At 40.5% G+C, this 15,290-nt stretch overlaps 3 protein-coding genes across 4 annotated transcripts; 1 reads left to right on the forward strand and 2 right to left on the reverse strand.

The window, feature by feature from the left end:
• The first annotated feature begins 196 nt into the window (after positions 1-196).
• On the forward strand, positions 197-6,337 carry fam89a (family with sequence similarity 89 member A). 2 transcript variants are annotated; one of them, XM_088403852.1, is made up of 3 exons: positions 197-353; positions 461-749; positions 3,573-6,337. In XM_088403852.1, exons 2-3 carry the CDS (start codon positions 501-503, stop codon positions 3,858-3,860), a joined length of 537 nt encoding a protein of 178 aa, XP_088259978.1. In that variant the 5' UTR covers positions 197-353; positions 461-500; the 3' UTR covers positions 3,861-6,337. The 2 variants fall into 2 exon arrangements, with proteins under 2 accessions (XP_088259978.1, XP_088259977.1); XM_088403851.1 differs by having other exon boundaries at positions 294-749.
• Positions 6,338-7,951: 1,614 nt separating this feature from the next.
• arv1 (ARV1 fatty acid homeostasis modulator) lies at positions 7,952-10,131 on the reverse strand. The gene is made up of 5 exons (XM_088403555.1): positions 10,019-10,131; positions 8,921-9,040; positions 8,544-8,697; positions 8,247-8,471; positions 7,952-8,151 (listed from the first exon to the last, which is right to left on the reverse strand). Exons 1-5 carry the CDS (start codon positions 10,112-10,114, stop codon positions 8,024-8,026), a joined length of 723 nt encoding a protein of 240 aa, XP_088259681.1. The 5' UTR covers positions 10,115-10,131; the 3' UTR covers positions 7,952-8,023.
• A 526-nt stretch (positions 10,132-10,657) lies between these two features.
• Positions 10,658-13,836, reverse strand: LOC148406901 (cysteine-rich protein 2-like). The gene is made up of 8 exons (XM_088402972.1): positions 13,669-13,836; positions 12,634-12,728; positions 12,442-12,499; positions 12,214-12,339; positions 11,510-11,578; positions 11,203-11,297; positions 11,051-11,108; positions 10,658-10,909 (listed from the first exon to the last, which is right to left on the reverse strand). Exons 1-8 carry the CDS (start codon positions 13,709-13,711, stop codon positions 10,851-10,853), a joined length of 603 nt encoding a protein of 200 aa, XP_088259098.1. The 5' UTR covers positions 13,712-13,836; the 3' UTR covers positions 10,658-10,850.
• Between the last annotated feature and the right edge of the window lie 1,454 nt (positions 13,837-15,290).

The following is a 15,290-nucleotide window of genomic DNA, read 5'->3' on the forward strand; positions in this document are numbered from 1 at the left end:
GCTGCAGGGGAGACGCCCAGCAGGCAGTGATAAAAGCAGAGGAAGTTGATTTTACACACAGCGGAACGGAAACGACTAGAACAGACCCGGAAGTTGATTTGAAAATAAAAGCGAGATGAACTTCAATTTCGTTGCAAAATAAATCATTGTGATCCACGCCTTTTTATTGTTCAGTTCAGTGACATCTCGTTTTGAAATAGTGCTAATTAGCCCAACACGCACACGTAAACATGTAATTAGACTATTGCGCATTTCTCTGAGACGTATTTGACGTTTGAAGCGTAGACCGGAAGTGCTCCTCCTTATCCACTGGACTTGACATGGCGTCGCCAGCACGAGAGACAGGCGATACCGTACGTGTCTTTCGGACGTGCGGTCTACCACACTTTGCTTCTTTTGTGTCACTTTACTAACCTCCTTCCCCAAAACAAAAAGTTAACTTCGGCTCTTTTCGTAAAAGTGACATTTTGCACCTTGGCCCGGGTCGCCTTGACGTCGCCATGAACGGGAAGTCGGCCAACGGCTCGGCGGGAGGAATGGCGTGCATCGACGGGCTGCCGCCGCTGCCCAAGAGCCTGAGCGGCTTGCTCAACTCGAGCGGCGGCTCGTGGAGGGACATGGAGCGCATGTACGTGAAGAAGACCATGATCCAGGACGACCTGAGCCGAGGACGCAACAACGCCGACAGTCTGCTGACGAGCAAGCCGGCCAACCTGGACGCCGCCCTGGCTCTGCTGCGCAAAGAGATGGTAACGTTTCGGAGCCGGGCTCCCTTGAATTTTACGCATATTTTCATTTTACCTCACCTAGGCTCTTCTTTAAATAACCCCTAATCACTTTAAATGATAGTTTGAACAAATATTGCCTTTGTGTGGCAAATTCGGTTTGGTTATTACGTGCGGTTGACAACCTTGGTCAAAACAAATCGTAACTTTTCAGATGGTTTTAACTTGATTTTCTGTGAACCCCCAATAAGTATTCTCAATGCCAAACTCTGCTGAAACAAGCCAATTTTATTAATCATTTAAAGTGTTTAAACGTTCCCAAAATATTTTACTTGATTCTAATTACCCATTTTGGCATTTTCTGGTAAATTCGGCTCGTGTTATTGTTCCCTTGCTATTTCGCGTTTCGGTTCTTGCGTTTGTACCATCGTGGACCTTAGCTTTATCTATTGCAAGTATACTTCGCTATTTCGCTTGCTAATTTCTTCCATTGTAGTTGGACCAGTCAATAAAGTCCATTTTATGTTTTTTTTTTTTTTTTTATTTAACAAAAAGTAAAGGGGTAAACCAAAAACAAGTTTGAATTCTTTTTTTGTTGGGTTTCATTTTTGACCGTAACTAGGTTTACTTTGCTATTTTAATGATAGTTTTCCTGAATATTTCATTTTTAACAAAAGAAATTAAGAACAAAAGCAAAAAAATCAAAAAGTTCAATATCTACTTAGCGGATTTTGGTTACTGTGTGTGTTTTTGGATCTGGTGATAAACTAGGGAACAAATTAATATGCAATTCCGCCCTTCAACGACGCAAACGGCAACTTTTACAATTTTTTACCTGATTGACTAATGAATAGTTACTTGACTCTTTAATTACAAGTGATTTAAATAGCAAACTCCCTCAAGAAACACGCACATTTCCACGTTCCAAGTTTCCACGTACTTAATTGACTCTCTAATTACTAGAGATTTAAATGCCTGGTGAATTTTTGGAATCTTTTTGCAAAATCTTTTTGTATGCGGTACGCAGTCAATCCAAGTTTTACAAGTGTTAATGAATTGTTGACTTCCAGATTACATATTCAAAATGTGCTGTGATGGAACCGGTTGATTTATTTGAACTTTTTTTATTCATCGTTTATTGGAATTTTACGCTGTTGGTCTCTTTGTTTTTAATGTTGCCATTGTCTAATTCGAATTTCTCCTCCCCTGAAGAAGCAATTTTTGTACAATGACCGTGTTAAACTTGACCCGGCAGTCTTTCCTAAGCTCACAAAAGAATGTTTGACATGTAGACACCCCCCCCAACACTTCCTTGCCCGCAGCCAGGGTTTTCAGAACCACCGCAGTTTCCTCCCCATGCTTCTGCTGACAACAGTCAGTCACTCGATGAAAAACATGATCTCTCTTGCCAGGGGCAGGATACGAGCTTGGCTAAATCCTATTTGCGAGCCCTCGGGTCGAGGCTTATCCGTTAGCGTTTGGCTAGCGGCCGCGCTCGCTCCCCAGTTTGTCGAGAGTCCGAAGCTGTTTGAACAATCTCCACTGGCACGCCGGCGATTTGTTGACTCGGGCAACGCGGTCGACCTCGGGTCAAACGATGCGCCTTGTCGTTTCGGTGGCAAGCGGGAGAAGTAACCTTTCTGGTTAGCTTGCGTCATCGTACGCCTCGTAAAAAGACGAATGGTGTTACACAAAGATAACAAAGTTGACTTTTGATTGATGCGTTCGGGCAGAGTAGAACGTCCACATTTTTTTCTTGTTTAACAAAGCAGTCCTATAAAAAGGTTGTTTTTTTTAGTTTGAAGGACTCGGTTTACCGATCTGTACGTCAACCTCAAACTGGTTGCAGTTGACATTAACCGTCAAGTTGTGAACTGAATTCACTTGATTCTAAATAATTCCATCTGCATTTGCGAGGAGAGTATGCGCAAAAAAAGCTAACCTTGTTAATCACTTGATGATTAAAAAGCTCGCTTGAATACTATGCGAAATATTATTAGCTAAGCTAAACAAGACTACGGCTGTTAATTATTTTTACACGGCTTTCAAAAGTTCGTTTTAACATCAGCAACAATAGGGGGAGCAGTTCACTAAAAAAATGAGCCGTTTGAATGGCTGGCTCTTCAACTTTTTTTTTTTTAATTAGGGGAGGGACTCAAAGGACTCAATTCATTCGTGAACGTCACGTCGCTGGTTGCCAGGCTTTTACATGTTGTGACGACAAGGCACGACAAGGCAGCTGATCTCAAATGGGCTGTGTGAAGGCATTTTTGGGGGTCCACGTGAGATTGTAGTAGGGTTTCAAAAAAATCGAATGTAATGCCTTTGCATGCCATAAGAAGAGGAGTAGATTTTCATTTCAAATTGAGTGCAAAATTAATTGGAACATTCGGGGAGCAGAGTTTGGACGGCTCTTTAGAAAGATTTGATTCCCATCGTTTGGGGTGCAGAGCCGTTCAAAATATTCGTGTTTGTTCGTGAACATCACATCACTAGACACTGGGCATTTATTCCTTATGACCACGAAGCACTCTGAAGCAACCAAATGGGGTGCGTGAAGGCATTTCGGGGCATACGTGACAGTTCAAGGGGTTTGGCAAATCTAGTGTAGTATCTTTTAAATTTGGTGACAGGAACGGTTGTTTATTTTTTCAAATTGAAAGCAAATGAATTGGAACACGAAACTACTTGTTGCTCAACATTGCTATTATGAAAAACGTCCGGGAGGGAGAAAGTCCAAGACGATCAGATGCAAGCAACTTTGCAGAAGCTTTTTAAAAAAAAAAAAATCTCAGCAAATTATAATTTGATGTCCCTCGCCGGTGTCTCCCGGGTTCCGCCCTCCAGGTGGGCTTACGTCAACAGGACATGTCCCTACTGTGCCAGCTATGGTCGCTGCACGAGTCCATCCAGGAGTACAAGGGCAGCTGCCAGGACTTGAGCAGCGCCTCCGGCCTGGGCATGATGGAGAACGGCTATTTTGACGAGGACGACGAGTTCTACGGCGAGCCGGGCGCCACGCCCACCAGCGAGCACCCGGACGGCGACGAGATGGCGGAGGCGGCGGCGCCGGGCAACAACGGCACGGGGGTCAGTCAAGACGACAGCTGGGAATCCTTTCGCGTCACCATCTGACGCCTCCGCCGGCTATTTTCTTTGCATTCGCGCCAGGAATGTGATGCAAATTTGGCGCCCCCGGTGGTCAAACTTTGATGCTGCAAGGGACCCGGCCTGGAGTGGCTCAGACATGTTTACTCGAAAAAAATATATATTAGTAATATACTGTATGTACGTTAGATGTTTTTTTGTTGTTGTTAAACTTTTGCTGGTCATTTATGCTATCTAGCAGGTTTTACATATAAATGTATGGATAAAGTTGTATTATTTATTATACAAAAAAAACAAACAAAAAAAATATCAGCTCCGGCAAGTGTCTGAAAAAACGTTGCGGACAAGAATGAATTTGTTAGCTAAATCGATTGTGACGATCTTTGAGAGGAATGATTTTACGAGGTGGCCTTTTTTTGGGGGCGGTTAGCCTATAAGATGCGTGTAAACGGCAAAAACAGACTTCCGATCTTAGCGTCGTCAAGTGTTGGAACGTGACATCGGAAAATGAGCCATCGTACGACGCGGCCTTTTTTTCCACCGGTTGGGCTAGCAATTTGAATGGAGCCAGCATTTTCGCATGAAGGTTTTATGATCGTATGAGCGCCACCTGATGGTCTTTGGAAGTATTTCACTTGCGAACTTTTAGAGCAGTCTGAGAGTCCGATTTAGGATTTCGGCACATCAGTTCTGTGAGCGTTCATCACCAAAAGTTAGCAGACTGTTACGGTTCACTTGAGAAGCACAAATTTGTAAACGTGCTCACGAGGAGTTCGTAGTTAGCGTTCCGAATACAGGGTCTTTTTCTACGTTATCTTACGTAAAGCGACTTCGCGTTGACGCCAAGGTCTGTTATCTTATGTTTTCGTCACCAACCCATCGCACGGCGCAAATGCTATTGGTGCTTTTTTTTGTCTTCGTTACAGCGTCGGCAACCGTCACGTTTATTACATTTATGCGTCTGTATACGTCACTTGACCAAAGACTGCACAGCGCACGGCTAGCTACATTTGCGAAATGTACGAAATGAATCTCCAAGAATGTCTCCACACCATAGCGCAGGGTTAGCTGTGCCTTTAGCTAATGCTAATAAGCGCTATTAGTAGCGCTAATATTCGTGTTCCCTAGAGTTAAATATTGTACATGTACTTTAACGTAACGCTTCATTAGGTACACCTAATCCAATTCAGTCGGAGTATCTTCTACATTTTTTTCCCCGTGCATTTGAGGACTAGACGTGGGTCAAAAAATTGATTCCCTATCTTTGACAGATTTGAAACCGTTTGGATTTGACTGCACGGGCGTACCTAATGAAGTGAGTAGGAAAACCAGTGAATAATCTCGCAATATCAAAAGACAGCTTGTATCAGTATATCAAAAACAATATCGTAATGTGTTGAATGTTTTTTGTTGTCATTTTGTCTCGCGTAAACGTGTCAACGAATCGTTGCAGTGAAATCCGAATAACGATGCACACTCATTGGATGTCTTTACTAGCAGTGCCTTCAGAAACCGTGCAGTATGCAGGCTGATCACGCTAACGGCTAGGCTAACGGCACTTGCGTAGTAGCATTCTGTTGACATTTTCAGCGGTCATACATAACTATTAAAAAAATAAGCAACTGTAAACAAAAATAAAGCAAAACTACTCACACTTTTAAGAGCAACTCAATTTCTGGCACATTTTGACATCAGGCTTCTGGTGTTTTTTTGCCATGCTAGTCATTATTAGCCGTTATGCTACATGCTATTTATATGAAATGTATCTACGTCAACTGACTTATGACAAATTGTGTTACTCGCATTGTTTATGTCAGGACTGGTTAAGCTACAGAAGATGCCGATTCAAGTTAGGAAATTATTCTTCAAACTGCAAAGTAGTAGTATTGAGTTTTACATTCTTTTACGTAGCATACTTTGGGCGAAGCAGACAACGTACCTCGAGGCTGTTCTCTGTTAAGAATTTTTTTTAAAACACAAAATGCAACAACTAAAATAGAAGTACAAACTTGAAATTATACACCAGCAGCTCAACGCTAATGTGACTGAAAGTTTGTTCTTGTCAAAATACCAATTTTATTTGCCATGTTATTGTACAAGTCTTGTGATTCACTTTAACACGAATTCCATGACATTAATAGATGAGTTTCATTCTTACTCCACACCTGTTGGGGGCGCTGAATAGCCCACAACAGGTAATATGTGTGAAACTTCGCTACATATTAACGCAAATGTATACAAGCTTTACGACCTGTATAGTAACGCTTTTGAAAAATAAGATCATCAAATCTTGCCGCTGCTAATGCTAGCTAAGCACACGTTCTTTTTCCGGATTGTAGCATTTTTCTTGGAAAATGTCTTAACTTATTTTGATTATCGCAAGTTGGTGATAGTACAATGAAGATTTTCATTGGTTGCTGTTTTCGTCTCTCATTCCTCTGTGAACAACCACACTGCTGCTGCGCTTCTGGATGATAGCAGTTTAATAAAAGGATTACATATGATTCCAGGGTGTGTGTTTTTTTAATGCCCATAGGCTTCCAATTTAATTGGAACATTAAATTATGATCAAATATGACAATTGAACAATGTAGGTAATAATGCTTTTTATTGTAAGAATTAAGGGAAGTTACAAATTTATTTAAACAACCGATTAATCAGTTAGCGAAATTTTGCTCTTCGTAATTTTAAAATTGTTTTTGTCTTGAAAAATATCAATTTGATTTTGAAGGCATTTGAAAGAAAAGTTAGGGAAAAAATTGGGTCTTCCTTTTTTTGTGTGTGTCTTCTGGCCTACTTTCTGGCAGTTCCCTGAACGCATCGCTGCGTGCTGTGCACTTCAATGTGTCCATCTGCATTTTGGTAGCTTTGAAGCGGCAGCCTCTCCCACCGGAGGCGCTTTCACTTCCTCGCTATTGATGAGCACAACTTGCACATGCACAAAATGGGTCAATGCATGTCTGTAATCTTTTTTTTTTTTTTTTTTTTCTGATCCAGTGTAAGAAAAGCAACTTGGAATTTATGTATTTTACATTTATTCTAGCAGCAATGATGTACCAGATTGGAACACAAATGGTGCAGCAACACAAAGTAAAATTCTGTCTTGACAAAAAAATGTGAAATTGAGGTATTTATGGTTTTTATTTCAAAATTAATATCACCATTAAAACAAGATGACATGTATTTAGACATTGACTGATTGAGTGCTGTATTTAGTACCATCCTCAAGCCTATATATATATATATATATATATATATATATATATATATATATATATATATATATATATATATATATATATATATATATATATATATATATACACACACACACACACATAGTATACACATAGTATATAGTATAAACATAGTATATGGTATAAATATGTATGTTTACTTGTATGTCTATATATAGTATATTTATGTATATAAGTATGTAAAATAGATAGATGGTATTGAATGTCTGGACTAAAAAAAAAGGGAAACGTTTTTTGGAGTAAATCAATTAGAAAATTAAAATTTGATAGCGTATTTATGGCAGATTCCATTAGGAAAAAATACGAGGACAAACAAACCTATTTTAGGTCTCGTTAGTATGGCTGCGTGTGGCGTGTATGCAAATGAGCTATTTTGCATATTCCCTGCATGTATAAGGAGACGGTTGAATATAATCAGTGGCGTGCAGCAGGCAGTTTGAGTAAATAGATAAAAAGAGGAATTTGTGAGTGAGAGTGGGGCATGTTTGTGGAGCGCTGCGGTGTGCGTGGCCGTCTGCGGATTAGAGCAGATTAACATAATCTTGGCTCCGGTAGCAAATCCAAGGTGCTCCATTCTACTCATTGTCACCTGATAAGTGTTTTTTTCAAACGTACATTTTTCTTCCTGTTGTATATCACACAATACTGACGTTTGGTCACTTTCGGCAATTCTATAATACTTTAACAATTCGGAAAATTGTGCATACTTGAGATAAATGTGTATTTGTATGTAGTACATGTGTGTTGTTTATATGTTTGTGTGTGTGTATGTATATATATATATATATATATATATATATATATATATATATATATATATATATATATATATATATATATATATGCAAAATATTCCAAATAAACAATTCCATTTCTTTTATTTGTAACCATCAAAATAATAAAAAGCGTTTTAAACACAAAAATGAGGGCGGTTCAATCAAACATGGCCGCCTCCTGGATAGCAGCCCCAACAGTTTGACACACGTGAACGGCAAGAGTTTCTGACAGCAGGCCGGCGCATACGGACAACAACGCCAAGGCCAATCTGCAGTTCAGCATCACTGAAGGACAAGATAGCAAAACAATCGAAATCAAAACGACCGTCCAGCACTTTTCTCACATTTTCTAAGCACAAACAGCCGACGCGGCGACTGACCTCGAACGGCCTGCATGTTGGAGGTGAGCACGAAGAGTTTGATGAAACCGAGGCAGAGGGGCAGGAAGTCGTGCTCCCAGATAACGGCGGGCACCATGAGGACCTTTCCGTAGCAGGACAGCAGCAGCGCCCGCACCACGTGATGCAGGGCCACGCCCCGGAGACCGGCCCGCAGCGGCGCCGCCCTCAGGACGAACAGCACGCCGCCGCAAAACGCTAACAACTCTGAGCGTCAAAGCAGGTAAACTTTTATCTGGAATCAAATTCTCCTTCCTGTCTTGAGTCCGGTCTTCTTACCCAGAGCGGCCAAGATGACCATGCAGTAGAACTCCCACTCCTTGGTGTACCTGATGATGTCAGCGGGGTCGTCGCTGGATTCCGAGCTGTGTCGGAGCGACCACCTGAGGTAGGCCTCGCACAGCAGGCAGAACCCGCACAGCTTCCAGTGGATCTGCCGCGGAACACGCGCGTTTTCGCTCACGAAATGCCAAAAACGACTTAAGAAGTCCTTTGGAATCAAAACATTCGGTGCCAAGGTCGAGTTATGTCGTTTTTTTACATTCCGGTGCTTCCGTTTCACTGAAACGATTTCGCAAGTTTAGCAGTCAGATTTCATGAGTAAATGTGAAATTAGCTGCTCGATGCTTTCGCTGGAAGGATTCTTGGTGGCTTACATCTAAGCTGGTGTTGAACAAAATGTGCCTGAAGGCTTGAGTCTTGCACAAGATTGCGTCGATCAGGATGATGACTGGATCGTATTCGATGTATTTGTCCACTGGTTTCTGGCAGGATCCCTAAAAATTGTCAGGCAAAGGACCAGTTACAATGAGGAAAGCCGACAGTTTTGGACAGTTTTTTCATGACGCGCATGTAAAATATCTAGCCGATAATTAAAATGTAGTTATTCAAGGAGATAGAACTTTGGAGGCAGACAGAGCAGTGGTGTCCAACCTGAGGCCCCCGGGAGCCATTTGCAGCCCACAATCCATTTTCAGTAGCCCGCAGTATATCCAAAAAAATGACACAGATAAGAATGGGCTCACTTGTCAAGCTCTTTACAAAAGGTCCAAATTCAGATCATTAATAATCTTCAAGCAACATTTTTTTAAACAGTTGGTTGCCATTGTGGTTTCTGTTTCGTCTAGGTCACCCCTAAAGTCTTAAAAATCCTAGACCTTATCACATTAAAAAAAAGAGGCTGTAAAGTATTGAAAATAACTTAAAAAATGTAAACATGTTCTTGCTTTTTTCCTGTGTAAAATAAAGTCAAGAGAATTTCTAAGTGGCCCTTGCATCCTTCCGTTTTTCTGTAGGCGGCCTTCACATGCAAATGTTTGGACACCCCTGACAAAATTAGGCAAATTCACATAACGACGCTCAGTTTGTATGGGAAATTTGCGCCCCCTTGTGGTATCGGCTTTTAGACTAGCCAATCGATGTCTGTTCCTCACTACGGCTTGAGCAAATATGACCGGAAATTCATACCATTTTGAAAGGAATCATGCTTGGAAATACTCTTGAAATGGGTGTGATTGAGACATCTGAAGTCATTTGGTGAATGAATGGAAGAATAGAAACGACATCAAAATCATACGACGTATTAGTAACATCGGGAGTCCTCGGTTTATGTCGCTATACATTTGTACGTAAATCCGGAACGGCCGCAGTCCGTAGTTGCAGTTACTTTGGATGTACAAGGTTCCCTTGTGCCGTCAAAACAACAATAAGGACGACAGACCACGCAACTAAACTGTAACAATAATGTAACGCACGCATAATGTGATCTTCAAAATTCCGTTGGTGTAATCTCGGTGTAATTCTGTCGCTTTTTCGTTACACTCGATACACCTGAAAGCAGCTTCTGCCATTCTTCGCGGAACGTATACTAACCCGGAAGCGAACTGGCAAACGATTTGCATTCTTTCAAAATAACATTATTTTCATTCACTGTGTCTTAGTCGCATTTAAAAGAATTCTTACTGATAATTTAATTGTAACTGTTAATGATTCTGATCACATTAATTCAAACCTCTAACATCATCAGTAAATTATTGTCCAGTAAAACACGACAAGGGAGATTATGCAATTATTTTGAAAATAGTACGAAGGGAAATAGGTATGGCTGTTGTAAAGTTTATCGCACGAGATTCTGGGAAATGTAGTCGGGTAATATAACAGAACAAACACACGTTGTAGACGACGCATGATTTGTTTGTCTTTTTAATACCTCAGCATTCATTTAGGGCGTCTTACTTGATTAAATGAAGTAGTCATAAATTTTTGTAGCTTCCTGTTTTTCCTCGTGGGTTAAAATATTAGACATGCCAGAATAACTATTAACGAACAGAAACCATCAAACCAAATATTTGTGATATGAGATTCAGCCAAAAATTACTTGTGAAAACATAAAACATGTTGAACATAAGTGCTTTATTAAATGTACAACAAAAATGCGTGAGTTTATTTGTGCGTGTTGAGCTCGACTAATACATACTGCTCATTATTTGGCAAAAGTCACACCCAGTTTGATTTCTTTCAAAGTAACATTTGAATAATAGCTAAAGCTTTAGCAATACAACGTAATGATTTATTTTTCCCTCTCTTTCAATGTTGAGCTTCGGGGTTGTCGTAGATGTAGCTGCCCACGCCTCCCGTGTTCACACCTGGGGATAGAAGTTTGGAAAGTAAGATTTTCTCATATTTGTGGGATTCAGTGAGAACATTAGCTCAGGAAAAAAAAAAAAAAAAAAAAACACTCACAAATGATGACATATCAAATTCTACGCCAAAAGATGGTTTCATACCTTTTGGTCCAAACAGCGTGGCATAGCAGGGCTTGTGGCAATATGGCTGCCCATCATGCTAAAACCACAACATCCAAATACTGCACTGTATTATCAATACGTCGGCTTCGTAAATAAGATAAATGCGAGACGGCGCCCATTGTCTGTATCACCTCAGCGTGACTGCCGGCCGTCAGAGTCTTGTTGCATCTCTCACAGCGCAGACACGGCTTGTGCCAGTTCTTGCCCAACGATGACACTTTCTCCGCTGCGAATACACAAATGCACCTGGTTGCTATGCTGGACTACGCCATCAAAAAAAAAACAACAAAAAAAAACGTTTGTGCTGTTACATTTTAAAAAATACTTTTTCTATCCATCGACAGTGCTTATGTTTATCTCACGGTTCAACTGTACATCATTAAATGTTGTACCCTAGAAAACAAAAAAAAAAGGTGTTCATGACTCAAGTGCACTTACCAAAGTACACAGTCTTGTTGCAACCGGGGCAGACATTTGGACCCACCGAAACTGCTGAGAAACTGGCAGCTGTAAGTTAAAAAAAAAAAAAGAAGAAAAAAATGAATACAGTATACAGCAAGCACACCATCACCACACTCAACCAATCAGGTTGCACGAATTTATTTATATATGTATATATATACATTCCCCACCCACTGTGCTTTGCCTCTCAAGCGAAGTTCTTGAGGGGGCGGAGTCACCGGCCCCACACCTGACGGCAATTTTTCATCAAGGGCTTTTTAAGCACGGTCAAAGCAGGAGAACTGCGCTGGGTTATTCCGTCGGCACCCTCTGAGAAGCTTCTGTAAAGTTCCCAGCTGTCTAATCCCAAATTGATCTGTTTTGCCTGAATTTGTGTTTGTACTTTGTCTTGTTACCTTTTCCCCTCCTTTGACCATTTTATTGTTACTTTGTTTTCTAGTCGCTTTTCTAGACTCTCCCTCGTTGCCCTGCATTTATTGGACTGAAGACTTGACACTTTTTGTCTCACTTTGATACATTGTGTGTATATTGTGTATATTATAAATATTTAATATGTATACATACACACACGCAGCATGGTCAATGGAGTTAGTCAGGTTTTGCTGTTTGCTGTTTTTCCACCCACCACTATTTTCTCATAACTGTCATTTCCTTCTATTTTTATTCCACATATTTCTCACCCTTCACTGGTCCCCGAGAGGGGACTTTTTTCTCCTCCCCCGCTTTGGTTGCCAAGGTAACAGCCGCCGGGGCCTCGTTGGCGGTACCGCTGTAAACGTAGCAGCCAGCTCCACCAATGTTCACTCCTGAAAAGCAGTCAAATGGGTCACTCGTTATTTGATGATGAATTTTAATAATTATATTGTTTTGTTGTTTGGGGGGGGAAATGTGAGCAAACAAGATATCACCTTTTGGTCCGTAGAGGGTAGCGTAGCATGGCTTGTGGCAGAAAGGCTTCCCCTCATGCTGCGGGGTAAAAATGAACTCATTCACTACCATTGACGGCTATAGACGTCAAAGATCGGTTTTTACTAGGCTGGCGCGGAATACATGCAAAACCCATTTTAACTGGGTTGGCAGTAGGAAAGCGCCTACAGTACCTCCGCGTGGCCACCAGGGGTCAGCGTCTTGCTACATCGTTCGCATTTCAGACAGAACTTGTGCCAGTCTTTGCCTAAAGATGACACTTTCTCCGCTGTGGACACACAAGCACACTCAGCCGTCAAAAATAGTTTTCATGCTCTTCGTATATCGTATGCAAATTTTACTTTGTTCATTTTGATGGTCGCTTTAAGTTGAAGGCACTCTAACTAAAGACCATTGTTGATTGGTTGTCCGCAGGGGAGGACAGAAAGCCCTCCAGGCTGGCTTACTATCTTCTGTTTGTCGTCCAAGAATATTCCAGTTGATAGGACGCCTGCCATCTGTCAAGTGAGTTCTCAGCATTTTATCATTTTACAGTGCCGCCATCTTGCATCCTAAGGGTCTGGATTTTCATCGTGTACGTCTTTCAAAAATGGTCGCCGATAGGAAATTAGTTGTGTTTCATCAATAGCAGTACTGTTGTAAATAGAACTTGGCAGTTTACTTCGACATAACTTGATTAAATAGAATTGAAATATTGAAAACAATTTTCTTCGTGGTCTCAGCTTCTCGTTCTTTGCAGAGGCTAAAGAATATACACTGCCATATTTTTATATATATGGCTCCAGCGTTTGTGTTCCAATATTGTAAAATTTATAACAGCGTATAGACTGCCGTATTTCTGTCTATATGTCTTACTCCACCAATTGTGTTCCAATACGCAAGATTTATAACAGTGACACTGATTTCATTTGAAAGCAATATGCAAGTGAACTGAAAATGGTTGTTCATTTTTACAGTAAAATTAACTCGATTCATTGAAATCAAAACCTTGTAAAACTCACTCATACTGCTACGAGGTACCACGAAAATATATATTTTTAAAATTGTAACTGAAAAATATGCCCAAAATACATCCAACTCGAAAAATACTTAAGACAATAAGTAATACTAATAATGCGGACATAAACATTATAAACGACCATATGGATTCATAAGCAGCCTCTCCTTGCATGATATTTAAAATACAGAAGATAAAAGGACACGCTCACCAAAAAACACCGTCTTGTCACACTTGGGGCATGTCGACGCCATGTAGGGGGCACAAGGTCCGCTTGGGCTCTGCTTCGGCGTGCGGTCCAGACTGCGGTGCGTTCTCGTCTACCGATACTCGCCCACGCCTCGGCGAAGGTTTGCGATGATGTCATCGGTCCTTGTTCGGTCTGGCTCATTTGCATAACAGCGCTCCCGGCGAGCAATGCGTGTAGTGAGCGTCCAATTGAATTGCAGTGATATGTCGCCCTCTAGTGGATTTTTACAGAGTTAAATGATCACTGATTTATTTTTTTTGGGGGGGGCAGCCTATTTTACTTGGCAACGATATTTGTGGGCATAAAAAGATTTAAATACATAAAATATAAGCGATTTTTTGCTGTTTTGAGTTACAAGGGATATAGCAGAATTAATCAAACTCGTATCTCAGGCTGCTCTACCATCACAGCACATAGGGCAAAGAGTCAATGCCTCAGGGTGTACAGTACATTTTTGTCCTTATATGATGACAACGTGTGTGTACTGTATGTTGAGGCATGTGTTTGTTGCCACTCAGTTGCCAGGCAACGCGTCACTTGTGCGGGAATGTTAAATGCACGTCCGGGTGTACACGTGGGTTAAAAATAGCAACACCAGCAGTTCAAAAAACATAATTGAACACTATATTATGTTTTGTTTGTTTGTTTGTTTGTTTGTTTTTAATGCAACGTCGAATCTGCTTTTCGCGTACAGGCTGGTAGTCACATGACATAAACATCCGTTAAAACAAGGGTTGTTTAAATGGATGACGGTTGATATCGTTTTATTCAGATAATTATAATCACGATATTAATTGCAACACACATTTGCATTTAAATACAGTATTCAGATTGACATTAATCTGTCGGACCTTGCAATAGAAACACGTGAACAGCAGATGGCGGCAGAGAACTTTAAGAAAAGCGGTTCTGACTACGATACAGATCAGTGGTTCTCAACCGTTTTCAGTGATGTTCTTTTAAGCCATGTGCCCCTTAACCAGTGCATTCTTCAACTTCATTTACTTGACGAAAAAGAAATCACTTACGTTTTCTCAAAAAGAAGATAGCATTACAGTAGAGATCTGTTCACAAAATAAATAAGCAATTAATTATTAATGAGTATTATTCAACAAAAATAATCAACATAAAGTGTCCTCTTTTTGATGATAGAAGAGATCTGTTATCAAAAACAAATATCACAGTTATCAATGAATATTTGTCCATAAAAAATAATCAATATAAGGTGTTAGACGTGTTCTCAAAAAGAATTCCTTCAAGTACCCCCATTTGACAACCACTGATATAGCTAGCTAGCTAGCAAGCTAGATAGATAGTCTTACAAATTATTCAAGAATAATTTAAATGATTCAAAATAAATACTTTCTTGCAGTTAGAAGCAATTTAAACTAATGTATTTTAAAAGAAATACTTTATTACTGTTAGAAATTATTTAAATTAGTTCAAAAAATGTTTCGACAAACTGACTGGCCTAGCGTCTGACTAGTAGGGAGTATTGTTATTAGCGTGTGTGTTGAGCATGAAAAAGTGGCAGTTATTTTTTTGGCGGTGGGGGTCAAAAAGGGAGGGGGGGTCAGTTAATG

Source organism: Hippichthys cyanospilos, chromosome 20 (assembly GCF_059441005.1).
Source record: "Hippichthys cyanospilos isolate Australia breed blue-spotted pipefish chromosome 20, RoL_Hcya_1.0, whole genome shotgun sequence".
NCBI classification, from domain to species: Eukaryota; Metazoa; Chordata; class Actinopteri; order Syngnathiformes; family Syngnathidae; genus Hippichthys; species Hippichthys cyanospilos.